This window comes from Spermophilus citellus (genome assembly GCF_964194105.1).
Source record: "Spermophilus citellus genome assembly, chromosome: 15".
In the NCBI taxonomy this organism is placed as follows: domain Eukaryota; kingdom Metazoa; phylum Chordata; class Mammalia; order Rodentia; family Sciuridae; genus Spermophilus; species Spermophilus citellus.
Genome location: NC_138195.1, coordinates 64,708,204 through 64,723,539, shown reverse-complemented (window position 1 = coordinate 64,723,539; position 15,336 = coordinate 64,708,204). Strand labels below are relative to the sequence as shown.

The following is a 15,336-nucleotide window of genomic DNA, read 5'->3' as shown; positions in this document are numbered from 1 at the left end:
CTCCATTGCAGAGCTTCTGCTCTTATAAGTAAATGATAAACATCTTTCTCATGATCCTTTAAGACCATGAGAATATCCTACTTACAAAATCACTCACCTAATGTTGCATCTCACGACTAAACACTCAAGGTCACTCCGGGTGAACTGGGCTGCACAAAATAATCACACAGAGACAGAGAAATAACTTTTTCTTTGGGTCCTGTGACAGGTCCTCTGACCTTAGGGGTCCGTGGAAAAAGAGAGAGGAGCATGTACTGAACTCTTTAATTGGGAAGAAGTCATTCAAATGAGGCAAGGGGTAGGATTACAAAGGAATTGGTGAGTGTAGCTCAACCCCACAGGTAATACCTACACCTGAAAAGCCACCTTTCTAGCTGAGCTGGGACAACATATAAGTCACCACAAAATGTAGTGATTGGTCAGAGCCTCATGCTTCAGGACTGGAAGGCATGGTCATTCAGAGCAGTTCCCCACAACCTAACTCTTCTAGTTTTGATTAATATCTTTGCCTGAACTAATATATCCAGACTTGAATTATTATAAAAATGATGATATTCCTAATTTTATATCCCATTTGTTTTTGGAGTTGACTTAACTGTAATAAATAACCCACTTGAATCAAACTGTGAAATATGATATATTGAGAACTATGTAATGTTTTGAACGACCAACAATTAAAAAAAATAAAATAAAATTTAAAAATTAAAATAAATAAATAAATAAATAAATAATCCCTATGCATTTTTAGATTAAAACAAATGGACTGCACGGCAGTAATGAACATTCGACAGTGTTCTGTTTGCTATTGGACTTGTAGTCATTCCAGAAGAGGTCTTTGTTAGCTACCTCAGATGGGTTTTGGCAAAGTCCTATGAAGAGAGTTCTGGACATTTCATGTGCAGATGAAGACTTTGATTAAGACAATACACATGTGAGTTGTGTGAATACTGATGTGATAAAGTAGAGCAGCAGGTGGTGACAGACACCAGTGTCCTAGCTTGATGATAAGGAGAATAGATTCAGAAGTTTAGGCACCAAAAACCCAAGTACAAAATATTTTAAAAGATATTGAGAGCACTTTAGCAAGTTCACTGTCATTATCCTCAACTAAAGCCCGTTTGTTACATTTTCTCCCTCCCTCCCCCTCCCTCCTCCTCCTCCTCCTCTTCCTCCTCCTCCTCTTCCTCCTCCTCATCTTCCTCCTCCTTCTTCTCTCTCTCTCTCTCTCTGAAAATGTAACTGTTCTTCTTGGACAGGGTTTCTATAGACAAGAATATTGAGCTCAGTGATTTCCATTATATCTTTCAGCTCCAGAACATTTTAAAATGATGTGTCTTTGTTTGCTATTTCCAGGGCACAGCCATATGGATATCACTGACATCAGTGCTCCATGACAACAAAGAATTCCCTCACCCAGAGATATTCGACCCTCACCATTTTCTGGATGAGCGTGGCAAATTTAAGAAAAGTGACTACTTCATACCTTTCTCATCAGGTAAAAGAAATTCCCTTTTATATGTGTTTCAGACCTCAAGACAGGCTTTGGGGACCAGTTACATCTCACACAGTATCACCACGGGTGTCGGTAGATTTGTTCTTTGTACATGATCAGGAGCACTACTTCAGCGTCCATGCACTCTCCCTGCTTGTGACACATTCCCCTTGGTGGAATGGAGGAGTGGGGTTTTGAGGTGTTGACCCAGGTTTTATAAATTGAGAAATCTAAAATATATTTGATTAAACTATATCTCAGATACATTATTGAGGTACAATAGGTCTCCTTCTATATGGTAAAATTTACTTAAATTTTCTCACCCATCATGTAAAGTCATCTCACTCTAAAATGTTATTGGGTGTTTTCTGAATTTTGTTGCTCACCCTCTAAACCCTCCAATCCAGGATCAGCTATGGAAATACAAGTTTCCACAAGCACAGAACACATCAAATGGCCTCACACCCTGTTTCGGAAGCAGATGAATGACCAATTCATTGTAACCTGTGAGATAGGGAAGCACCGATTTCTGGGGCTGGCCAGGCTCACAAGGACAAGCTGCCTGCAGAAATAAAATGGAATAAACAACATTCTATTAGCTAAATGACATTGAAGTTGCCTCAGTAGGGACATATAGAATGGACAGAAAAAAAAATAGCAACACATTTTTAAGGAAGGAATGAACCAGGTAGTCTTCTCAGGAATGTCAGAAACTGCCCAAAAACTATGGAGTCATGGAAAATCGGGGGATGTGGCAGGAACTACGGCAATGATCTCAGAGCACATTGCTCTCCTACATTCATGATCATGTCTTGAATATTGGATCTCCACACCCACAGTGTGTGTGTCCTGAGTCTCTGATCATGGAATCTTCTTCTTCGATGCCATGACTTTGATGTCTGCCTTATATCTGGCAGTATAGACACCATGGTGACCAGATCAGAGACTACTCTACTCCTCTACTACTCTACTACTGCTCATTTCAACATGCTAGACAATAAATGAGTAAATAAAAAAGTATAATTCCAGGTGATTCATGCTTCTATGAAATCATAAGTATGATGTTGAGGAAACCCAAAGAGGGCAAGATTTTATTGCTTGAAGGAATCATAGAGAGTATTAAGAAGAAATGAAATTTCATCTGCTTCTTAGGAAAGGAAAGCTGTCTCTTAAGCAAGAAGATTAACATGATACACAGCATGAATATCATGTCCTTTGGAGATTTCTGAAAAGTATGCATAGTTAGAGATGGGGATAGAAGGTGTAAAGAATGAGAAGCAAGATCATGGAACTTTATTATGGGAGCAGGAAACACACCACTGTGCATGTGTTTCTAGAAAAATATACTTAGAAAATTCAAATGTTAAAGTGCCTGTTATAAGCCTATATTCAGTATATATTGTTTATAGTAAATATTTGTTTAAGATCATAAATGGAGGAGTGTGTTCATCCTTTTTCCATTACCATTAACATTATCTTAACATTCAGTCATTCATCAAATGGTCTGCATATTATCATTTTTGCCAGTAAGAATCACAGTGCTTGTCACTGCTCCCAGTTACATGAGAGCATTTACCACTCTCTACCTTTCTTATTTTTCAGGAAAACGAAAGTGTATTGGAGAGGCCCTGGCCAACATGGAGCTGTTCTTATTCCTGACTACTATTTTACAGCACTTTCACCTGAAATCCCTGGTTAACCCAAAAGACCTTGACGTCACCCCAGTTGCCAATGGAATTCAATATCTGCCACCCTCATACCAACTCTGCTTCGTTCCTATCTGAAGAAGAGCAGACTGCGGTTGTGTTCCTATCTTCAACCACCTCTTTTGGGGCATGGGGCATTGTCTATCCACTCTCTTTCTCCTCTCACATCTCTCTAGTCCCTCAGGATTCACAGATCACACATCCTCCTTTCTGGAGAGATTTCCTGGTGACTACAGAAATAGATCTGCTCTTCCCTGTGCTACATAACAGTTGTACTGACCACCCCAAGTGCTAACACTGATCCAATGCTGAGTTATTAATAGGCTACCATTGTAAAAGAGCAAAGTGATTGGAATATGACCCCTTAGAGCCATGCATCCCTTGCATGTTCTGAATAAAAGTCATCATTAATTTCTACATCAATTCTCAATCTTTCCTTCTTTTTCTTTTTTATTCATTTTAGTTATACATAATATTAGGATTCATTTTGACATAATTATATAAGCACAAATAAAATTTGCTCTAATTCAGTGCCCAACACTTCCACTTTTACCCCTTCCTGCCTCCCACTCTTCTTTCTATTTATTCATAGTTTTTTTAAGTTAGTGCTTTACAGATATACATAATGGTGAAATTCACCAGGGTAGATCCATTTGTACATGGGGTAGTTTGGTCAATTTCACTCCATCATTCCTCCTGTTACTCATCCCTTCTTCTTTCCTCTAAATCCCCTTTCTTTACTTCAGTATATCCCTTCTATTTTCATGGATTTATATACACAAACACCCTACTTTTTTCCCATTATTTTGGCCTAGCTTCACATCTGAGAAAAAAATATGCAACACTTGAATTTCTCAGTCTGGCTTATTTCACTAAGCGTGAGGCTCTCCATTTTCACCCATTTACAAAAAAAAAAAAATGCCATAAGTTTATTCTCTGTGGCTGAGTAAAATTCCATCATACAAATATACCACTTTTTTCCCATTCATCTACATGAGCATCTGAGATGGTTCCTTAGTTTGGTTACTGTAATTGGGCTGCTATAAACATTGACGTTGCTGTATCACTATGATATGTTGATTTTAGTTCTATTGGATAAATACTAAGGAATGGTATAGCTGGGTCATGATTATTCCATGCCTAGTTTTATGTGGACTCTATACTGCTATATTAACAGCCCAACAACAAGATATCAGTGTATACCTTTTCCCCCACATTCTTGCCAACATTTATTATTATTTGTATTCTTTATAATTGCTATTCTAACTGGAGTAAGGTGAAATCTTAGTGCAGTTCTGATTTGCATTTCCATGATAGAGTTGTTGGAATATTTTTTGGCCATTGTGTTTCTTTTTTTCAGAGATGTCTGTTTAGTTCTTTTGTCCATTTATTAATTAAATTGTCTTCTTGTTATTAAGATTTTTTAGGGGCTGGGGATGTGGCTCAAGCAGTAGCGCGCTCGCCTGGCATGCGTGCAGCCTGGGTTCAATCCTCAACACCACATACAAACAAAGATGTTGTGTCCACCAAAAATTTAAAAAATAAATATTAAAAATTCTCTCTCTCAAAATATTTTTTAAAAAATATTTTTTAGTTTTTTATATATTCTGGATATTAATTTCCTTTCAGAGGAGTATCTGGCAAAGAATTTTCTCCCATTCTGTAGACCCTCTCTTCATGCTCCTATTTCCCTGTGTTATGGAAAAGTATGGAAATCATGGCACTGGAGAGAGACAAGTGGCACATGGAGATGTAGAAAAGCAAGGTTCATTCAGCACTGGTGCGGGCTCAGTGGAGTCTTTTACAAAGACTGAGCATAGCTCTTTGTTCTCAGTACCTTTTATATACAGTACAGACTCCCAGGGTTTAAGACTTTTTCATGCAAGTACCCTTGATGTTTCCCCCTTTCCCCAGGCTGCTCTGATACCTACCATAGTTACTGAGCGAGATGATTACAGAAGCCGAAACTAGCACGTTGCAGCTATTAACAGAGATAAAAGGAAACATCTTAGGAAGGAGGTGCTGCTTCATTTGCCCCCTTTTAACACTCAGGATGCATATGCAGCTTTCAGAGAGCATCATTTTTACCACTTGCTGGTATCTTCTCATGAGCAATAGATGAGAGACTCTCTCTTTTTTGACAACTGTTTTTATAAAACTTCTTATAATGTTGATTAGGAGGAGCAGAAAGCGAGGAATAAGTAGACATGCAAATATAACCATAATCACCCCAATTATTGTCTTGATCCCTCTTATCCAAGAGAATCATCCTCTGAAGAGGTTGTCTATGTGGGTCATAGATAGAATATCCATACCCAGAATTTTTTCCAATTCTGTACAGGCACATGGACCACTTTTACCATATGATCTGTGATCTTATTTCTATAACTTTCCCCTGTGTCATCTCTTTGTAAACAATAGTTACTCAAGTTTTCTGCAACTCCCTGGTCTAATCCAGTTTCTCAGATACATAGGTCACATGAAGAGGTAGAATCTGGCAGGGCTGTGAGGGACCAGATTAATAACAACAAGCAATGTCAATAAGTATATATACTGAGACAAAGGAAGGCAGTATGTAAACAGTAAGAAAATATTTGTAGAGAATCAAATCATTCATTTTTTTATCAGGCAGTTGACTCCTTGGTCTTCAGCCATAGGTTGACAGACTAGCTTCTGGTATGGTCACAGCAGGGCTTTGAGATCACTGTCTCCTTCTCTGTAGCATCAGACACAGGGATGTTTCTGGATTAAGGGCTGTTCTCCATTTCCCTGCTCCTCAGTTGGGCCAGCAGGTTTGGCTCTGGAGTGGTGGATCAAAGTGTCCATTTCTGTTCCTTTGAGAGCAGTGGAGGTGGTTAAGAGTACAGTGTGGGTCTCCTTTCACATTGGTTTTAAGGGCTTCTTTTTAAGTCTCTTATCCATATTTGGTCCCCAGGTGTTTTTGAGATGATGCTCCCCTATCTTTGTAACTTTTTATGTAAATCTAAGTCTCTTAATTATCTGGTGTTTCCCCTTAAGCTGACCAGTCGGGGTGGTCACCCAGACAGGATTCTAAATGGCAAAAATCCTATGTCTACCTGGGGCAAGCATCTCATTTTTAAGAGGGTGACGGGCAGCATGTAGTTTCCACTGAATTTTTAAAGCCCTTGTCACCTGTTGTACTCTCTCAGCCACAAATGCTGGTCCATTGTCTGACCCTATGGTTATAGGAATTCCATATCTGGGAATAACACCCTCAGGAGAACCTTAATTATCTCTTTTGTCTTCTTAGTTCAGGATGAAAAAGCTTCCACCCATCCCAAGAAACTGCAGACAAAAACTGTTAAGTATTTATATCCTTGGTTTAGAGTTCTTCAGTGAAGTTCACTTCTATATCTTCAAACAGGAACAGTCCACAGTGCTGTCTTGTTCCTGCCGATTTATTAGATCCCTTCTGAGCATTGTTTTGTAAGCAGGTCATGTAATGCTAAGAGACAGAGGAGCAGAGTGCAGGGAGACAAGCAGTGAGGTAGAACCAGCCTAGTAAGGTCCCCTAGGCAGTTTTTCCCACGTGGGTTTATAACAAGATGACTAGCACCTGGATAGGGTAACTTCCTGCTCAGGAGGTATAAGCCGCCTTGGAAATAAAAAGTATAAAATAATCAGTAAGAAATAAAGACAGAGCCAGAAATAAGATTCAAAGAGGAGTGCCTGATGGGTCTTCCAGTCCTGATAGGAGCTGGAAATGAACAGCTGAAAAAAGGCTCCAATTCTTTATGTGGGAGTACATCAAAGGCAGGGTAAGGTTTCAGTAGGAGGAGTCAGTTCAGTGCTTGCTTCTTCTTGGTTGCTTCTTCCATTTACTGCAAGGAGTCTTGCAGTAAACAGGTTGATTGGCATTTGGCAAGCCATACCCATCTCTGGGAGGTTATATGGCTCCAAGGTGTCTTTCCCATCTCTGGGGCTATGCTAGAACCTTAGCAGGAGCTAGACAGGACAGCACATTCTCAAATCAGCGAGGTTCCCCCTGGGATTTCACAATTCCAGGCTTTCATGTCTAATAGTCTCAACATCACTTTAGTCCATGCACATTTCATGGATAGCTCCCAGCATGGGTCAGGACGCCTTGTTGGTGGATCAGTCTGTAAGCTAGTTGTTCGGGAATATACGCTTCATGGTCCCTTATGAACCACCATCCTGTTGTGGCCTTGGTTTCCTCCCCACACCTTTTTTTATCCATTTTTCTTCCTCAGGAGAGTACCTGAGAAAAGTGAGCATTTCTGAGTTAGCAATATTTTGAATTTTTTCAGGCAGCCCGTTTGGTGGCAGTATCAACATGATGCTTTCCTTTTGTCACTGGGTCATCTCCCTTTTGGTGACCCTAATAAGGGACAATTCCACCTCCTTTGGCTCCCATACTATTTCTAGAAGTTCCAAAATTTCAGGTTGGTTCTTGATCCTTTTTTCTTTCTTCAGTAAGGAGTCCTCTTTCCTTTTATAAATTTCCACGGACATATAGAGTAGTAAAGTGGTACTGTGGGTCAATATAGATGTTGGCTTGCTGGTCTTGGCTGAGTTCCAGTGTCCTAATTAATGTCCAAAATTCTGCTCTTTGTGCTGACTGTCCTTGGAGAAGTGCCTCTGTTTCCACTATTTTGGAGTTGAATATGATGGCATAATCAGGCATTCTCATAAAATTTCTTCCATCAGTGTATAGGACCAAGTCTGGTCTGCTGGAAAATATTCTATCTAGTACTTCTAAACAGTTATGGTCAGGGGGGCCTGCATTGCCTGGGAGGAAGGTAGCTGGGTTTAAGAGTTTTACCTGTGGATTTTCACATAGCGACACTTGATATTGAGTCATTCATGCATTTGTGAGCCAATGGTGACCTCTGTTATCCAAGGTTACAACTGAGTGAGGGACTTTAACATTGAGGTTTTGTCCTAGTGTCAGCTTCCCTTGATCAACAGAGTGGTGGCTGCCAGTGCTCTGAGGCAGGGTGGCCATCCAGCCATGACTGAGTTAATTTGTTTAGATAAATATGCCATTGGCCTTTGCCTAGGTCCAAACTCTTGGCTTAGGACTCCCAAGGTTATTTCGTTCTTTTCATGAATAAAGAGGTTGAACTCTCTGATTACATCATAAAGTCTCAGGGCTGGGGCCTCAGAGAGTTTAGGCTTCATTGTCAAAAGGCTACCTCATGGTTTGGTCTGCACTGAAAGGGTGATTTTTTTTCCTCTCTATTTAAGGCCTTATACAGGGTTTTGGCAAGCCCAAGAATCCAGTAATCCATGTAGAACCCTGTTACTCCTAGGAACTCTCAGACTTTTCAATGAGTGGTGAGGGTAGGGATACTACAAACTGCACTTTTTTGTTGTTACTGATTTAGTACACAGCATTTGGCATCCCCACATAATGTTAAAACCTGAGTTTTTAACTTGTCTCTGACAGATTTGTGTCTCCCCTCCCCCATACTTCATATCTTGCTTCGGTTAACAGAGAAAGGAGGGCCTTTGTTATCAGAGGCATTGAGCCAATGTTGAACTGGTCAGCAGAAGGTGATCAATATATTGTAACAAGACAAAATTTAGTTTCTGTCCTGGAAACCCAGTCAAGTCAGTGGCTAAGGCTCCAAGGAAGAGTATAGGAGAGTTCTTGAACCCCTGAGGGAATCTCATCCAAATGAGCTGTTTCTTAGTTCTCCTGAGTTTTGTTGTTGTCTTTTAAAGGCAAACAATGTTACAACTGAGTTGTGGAAGGTTCACATTGACACTGATGATATTGTGTTATCTTTTTTTGTGTGTTCTGAGAGAATCTCTACTGTATTTCCCCCTTTGATACTTGGATCCTTTAGGGGTTAAAAAGTATCATGCTGACTTAATGGGTTATATTTCCATAACATTAAAACATAGGTGGCTGTTTTTCTTTTAATCAGAGCCTCTAAGAAACTAGAAATAGATCTTATAACCAAGGCAGTTCTTATAGGCAAGGCAGGAAAAGGCAGATCCTTCACATAAAAACAATAATACTTATGAGAATCTTGAATTTCCCCCAATGTTGAAAATCATATTTTAAATAATTTCCTGGAGTTTCAAGGTCTAGATGGGGATGTGAATGATCCTTTTATCCAGTCTGTAGGTTCCTGAGATAGTTTCATGGTAGGAGAAATGGGTAACATAAAGTCATATAAAGATGTGGGTCACAAGATAAGAGGCTTAAGTCCACAAAGAGAAGCCAGATTTAAAGCAACCAATGATAACAATGTATATTGTCCAAAGAAAGTGAGAGACTGCTAATACAAGCTTTTTAACCTAATGTCAACTGGCTGGAGCAGTTGCTGTTAATCTTCCAGTGAAAACTAAGGCTACAACTGTGGCAATTGAGAGGGAGCAGTAAAGGGTGGCAGTGCCCAAGAATTACAGTACATAGACCAATATAGAAAATAAGAGTAGTCTCTTTATCCCAGCCAGAGGTTGATTTAGTGTAATACCTCCCTTTGATAATTTTCATTGCTGTTTTTTATTTCCTCCTCATGGAACATTTTGCCAAGGATGTTCCATATTGCAGGCTTTCTCATTGTAAATTCTTTTAACTTTTTTTATCATGAAAGTTTTTATTTCATCATCAAATCTGAACCTTAATTTTAATGCATTTAAGATTCTTGGATGGCATCCATTTTCTTCCGGAGTGTGGTACATGTTATTCCAGGTTCTTCTAGCTTTGAGGGTCTGGGTTGAGAAATTTGAAGAGATTCTAATTGGTTTCCCCCTATATGTAATCTGATTCCCTTCTCTTGTAGCTTTAAAATTCTCTCCTTATTCTGTATGTTAGGCATTTTCATTATAATGTGGCTTGGTGTAGATCTGTTGTGATTTGATAATTTTGGTGTCCTATAAGCCTCTTGTATTTGATTTTCAATTCATTCATTCTTCAGGTTAAGAAATTTTTCTGATATTATTTCATTGAATAGATTGTTCCTTCCTTTGGTTTGTATCTTTATGACCCAAAAATTCTTAAATGTGGTCTTTTCATGCTATCCCATAATTCTTGGATAGTCTGCTCATGGTTTCTTACCATCTTCACTGTGTGGTAAACTTTATTTTCAAGATTATATATTTTGTCTCCATTGTCTGAGGTGCTGTCTTCTAAGTGATCTAATCTGTTGATAATGCTTTCTATTCAGTTTTTAATTTGGTTCATTATTTCCTTCATCTCAAAGATTTCTGTTTTGTTTTGTTTTCAGAATCTCCCGCTCCTTATTGAAGTATTCTTTTGCTTCCTGTATTTGCTTATGTAGCTCTTTACTGAAATGATCTTTTGCTGCCTATGTTTGCTTTCTTATATCATCCTTTCATTCACAGAACATTGTAATTATGTTCATCCTGAACTCCTTCTCTGACATTTCTTCTGCTATGCTGACCAAGGATTCTAATAATTTAGTATCTTGATTTGTTTGGGGCACTTTCTTCCCTTGTTTTCTCATATTGTTTGTATGTCTTCCCTTCTAGAGGTGAGGATCTGAGGTGTTATAGTTTTTACCCTATAGACTTATGGTGTCTCTGCAGGGTTACAATACCTCTTTTTTAAGGGGGAGATCAATACTAACAGATTCCAATACAAACCATATACAGTCTTAAGTCAAATAGCTCCTATTAAGACATTTATGGTTTTGTCACAATAGACAGAAATGAAGGGTTCAGTTACTGTCTACAATATAAGCAGTAGGTTTTGCAAAAGTGTCTAAAGTTTCTTATGGTAGACAAAGAGAGAGTGGGGGAGGTTGTAGGATGAGATGTTAAGGAGGTAAAAGGTGAGGATATAGAGCGATTATATCTTAGGAAGTGTGAAGGAGAAATCAAAAGAAGTTAGAAGTTGGTTAGTAACAGGAGAAAATAGAAAAATATTTTGGGGAGACAAGTAAGTGGGAAAACAATAGAATACAAAAAAACATAATAATTATAATTAAGAAGAAATGTAAAAGTAAAAAAAAAGAATATACAATACAAGTGTAATATACTCTTGAAGCCAGATTTAAAGATAGGTAGTTAGTATAGTTAGGTAAATCGGCTCTAATATCGAGTAAAATCCAAAATGAAGGCCATATTGAGAATGGAGTCCAGGGAACAGGGAATTGAGAATGAACCCAAGGCTCAGAGCCCATCCCAAGGAAATGTTAATGAAGCAGCTCCCAGCAAACATGGAGATGCTAATCCAAAAATCCTTCCTGCCCAGATTACTCCTTTGGCCCATCTGTCCCTCAACCTTTGGGCCTTTCCACCTACATTCTATCACTGCAAGATAACAGAACAAAGGACAGGAGCCCACAGGAATGCGGGAAAGCTGAAAGAAGACCTTAGCTATAAAAGAGGGAAGCCTCCCTCTTCCATGGATTCTACCTCTTGGATCCCCTTCTTCCTTCAGGGAGAAGTCTTTTCTGCTGTCCTTTAATAAAGCTTCTACTTTCCACTCTAAACTTGCCTCAGCGTGCTTCTCTGGTGTTATACTACAGCATGGGGGAAGTAAGGACTTGTCACAGGTAAACAGCGGCAACACTATTCAGACATACCAGTTCTCATTAGCCTAATGCATGAAAAGTACTTGGTTTCCCAAATGTTGTGAGTGTGAGGATAGGAAAAGAGAGAGAAAGAAAATGTCAGAGGAAAATTAAAAGATTGTTTCTGTTGGAGTTCAGAAACATTCCTACTTACCTTCTTATCCAGTAGGTGGGTTGTCTGTTGTTTTCTGGTGTCTCCACCCTCAGGATGGTGAAGGTTATTAGGGTGGGAAGGTTGGTGGCCATAGAGGCAGAACTCCTAGAGGTGGCATATAGCACTTGCCAGTCTCTGTTGGAAGACATTGGAGGAGCATGAAAGTCCACACACAAAGCCTCACATTTAGAGCCAACTGATATTTGACAAGGGTTGCAAGGAAAGACAATGGGAATAAATAACCTTTCAACAGACACCATCTCTAACTCTGTATATGTGTGACTTCATTTAAAGCTACATCCAACAAGGCTTCTCTCATCTCTCCACCTACTCTTTCCCATCGAATACCACCATCTACAAGACTCAACCCATCTGCAATTCACTCTGCTGTTCACGCTGCACATGTCAAGGTCTATTTCAATCCACAGGACTTGCAGGTGATGCACCTAGGGTGCACCTAGGGTAAGCTGCTCCTTTCCAATATCCCAAACCCTGCGCTGTTGAGGGCCACAGCCAAGTCGGGATGACGCATGGCATTTTGCCAGAAGGGAGTGGTTGAGAGGTGACACCAGTGAGCCATTGAGATGATGATGGTTATGTTAAGCTGTGTATTCAAATATATATATGAACTTTACTGTCCGGCAATAGGGCGGCTCTTGCTGCCTCAGGCACCCGCTACTTTGGAGTTCGTGGGGTTCTGAGAGGCGCATGCGGAGCCCAGTGGAAGGGGAGAGAGTTCCTGGGGAGCATGTGTGGAGTTCTGGTGGAGTTCATCAATAAAGAGTTACTGTTTTGAACCAACAAATGCTTCGTGGCGGCTCGGTTATTTGTGCCCCAGACTGCGGCACTGTGCAGTGATGAACTCCATCCTCATGTCATGGCATGGTATTTTATATGTTGTAAAATACCATGAAAAATTGGAAATTGTCTCTTCAGCAGCCATGTCCTTGCTTTTGTTTAATTATTAATTTGTGTCATCTCTTCTTTCTTTGAGTCAGTCTAACTGACAATTTATGTATTTATTAACTCTCTCAAACACCTAGATGTGCATTCTCTTTCTCCTCATATAGATTTTTATCTAAAGAATAGAGTCAGCATATTCTAATTATTTAATAATTGCATGTTTTCCATGATGCTCGTGGATAGTCATGCTCCCCTAGGTTATCAGAGTGCTTGACAATCACTATTGTCCTGACCATGTAACATCCCTAGCAAAGTTACAGCTTGAAAGTGAACATGATCAAGGAATCAAAAGACTAGGCTGATGGCAACACTTTACCTGGGCCATTTTTATCAGGAAACAGTCAATGAAGTCCTGAGGATCATAAACATCCAGGGATTCTTCATGTTGTTGTTTTTTTTTTTTTACTTTCTCCAAAAAATAAATTTTCACATAATCAATATTTTTGAATAAAATGTGATGATTTCCTGGAAGATAATCAATGAGAGTAAGAAAATTATTGCAGAACTATAAGAGAAAACAATAATACATTGATAAAAATTATTTAACTCTAGTAAGAACTTATTGCTCTATATGTAAATAAAATCTGGACCTCAAGATAGAGGTGCCATTTCTATTGAAAAATATATAATTCTGTCAGCTTATAGAATGATTGATGGGAGAATTTTCTTTCCACAGCATCAAAAGTGATAATCATTTCTGAAATTTAAAAAACCTTCTCATGGAATAAGTGTTCTAGAAGTGGAGGTTGCCCAAAGGTAACATGAAGCCCAACTGTCCTCTAGAACAGCCAGGCAACTTCTAAAGATCATTCAACTGTTAATTAGAAAGAGTATAGGACATGCCAACTCAGCACAGAGAAAATTTGTGAGTTTTTATGATCCACACATCATAAAACCAACCATTTTGTCTCTCCTAACCCAGTGATCTTTTCCACTAGGATAACGCTAAACATCAAAAACCCCTACCCCACTCAGTGATTCCTCAAAGCTTCATTGTCCCTAATATTCTGTTTAATTACAGAAAATGTTCTCTTCCTGAATTGAGGTATTCCTGTCAAATATTTTGATGTAAAAGCCTTCAAGAGTTGATATTGCAGGGCAGGTCTTGTGGGCAATGGGAACTTTCAAAAAGTCCCAGGATGTCCACTGAGAGACACGTTCATCCTTTGGGCAGTCACCAAAAGACTTACAGAAACAGGGCTTTTGAGATTTAAAGGGATATCCACTCACTGCAATGGGCTAAAAGGCTTTGAAGCCAGCTCTTTTCATGCACCTTCATTTTCCTGCATGTAAAATAAAGAACTCAGAAAACTCAGAAACCTTTCCCAGATATTTACTCCGTGATGCTCTAGGCAAGACAGTAGATTAATTTCACAGTTTTTTCCCTTTTCACGTCCCTTATTCCTCCTCAATCCCCTTCTTCTACTCCACTGATCTTTCCTCTGTTGTAATGAATTCCTTCTTCCCCCTTTTCCCCCCTTTATTTCTTGGTTTTATTTATCTCCCCACCCCTTTATTTTGTATCAACTTCTGCATATCAGAGAAAATATTCAAGCTTTGGCCTTTGGGGCTTCTATAATTGAGAATGATATTCTCCAGTTCCATCCATTTACTGGCAAATGCCAAAATGTCATTCTTTATGGCTTAGTAATAGTGTATATATGCCACACTGTCTTTATTCATTCATCTGCTGAAGGACACCTAGGTTTATTCCATAGTGAGGATGTGCTTTCAGTTTTTTCTCACCCACAACAATATTGGCGATGGGTTTGTTGTAGATAGCCCTTATTATGTTAAGGTATAACCCTTCTATAACTAGGTTTTATAGGGTTTTTATCATGAATTTATGCAGAATTTTATTGAAGGTTTTTACTGCATCACTGAGATAATCTAGGATTTTCACCTTTGATTCAATTTATGTGGTGTATTACATTTATTGATTTGCCAAGGTTAACCAAACTTATGTCCCTGAAATGAAGTCAACTTGTTCATGGTACATGACTTTTTTAATGTCATGTAGAATTGGATATGTAAGTATTACATTGAGAATACTGGTCTCTATGTTCCTCGAGAATATTGGTTTATACTGTGTGCATGTTTTTATGTGCACACAGTCCCTCACATTTGCCGAGAGGGTAATACTGGCTTCATAGAAAGAGTTTGGAAGAATTTCTTCCTTTCCTCTTTGTGGAATAGTTTTAAGATAATTGGTATTAGTACTTCTTTTAAAATCTGAAAAATTGGGTGGTGAATCTATCTGCTTTTATTACTTCCTCAACATCATTGCTTCTTATTGATATATTTAGGCTTCTTACAATCTCTTGGTTCCACTTTGGTAGGCCTTATGCTTAGAACTTTCCACATTATCCAATCTGTGGACATATAATATTTTAAAAACATTCCATCATGATCCTCCAGATTTTTCAGTGGTATCTTTTATAATATGCTTTACTTATGTCTTATGTAGTATATTTGGGTACCCTCTTT

At 38.9% G+C, this 15,336-nt stretch overlaps 1 protein-coding gene across 1 annotated transcript in view; it reads left to right on the top strand.

The window, feature by feature from the left end:
* Positions 1-3,276, top strand: part of LOC308634133 (cytochrome P450 2C9-like) — a gene marked incomplete at both ends in the record, with an annotated part of 32,074 nt that extends 28,798 nt beyond the window's left edge. The window contains 2 exons of the mRNA XM_081267729.1: positions 1,354-1,495; positions 3,095-3,276. Of these exons, the coding sequence (XP_081123855.1) occupies positions 1,354-1,495; positions 3,095-3,276 (324 nt within the window). The remainder of the gene's footprint in view (positions 1-1,353; positions 1,496-3,094) is intronic.
* Positions 3,277-15,336: the final 12,060 nt, after the last annotated feature.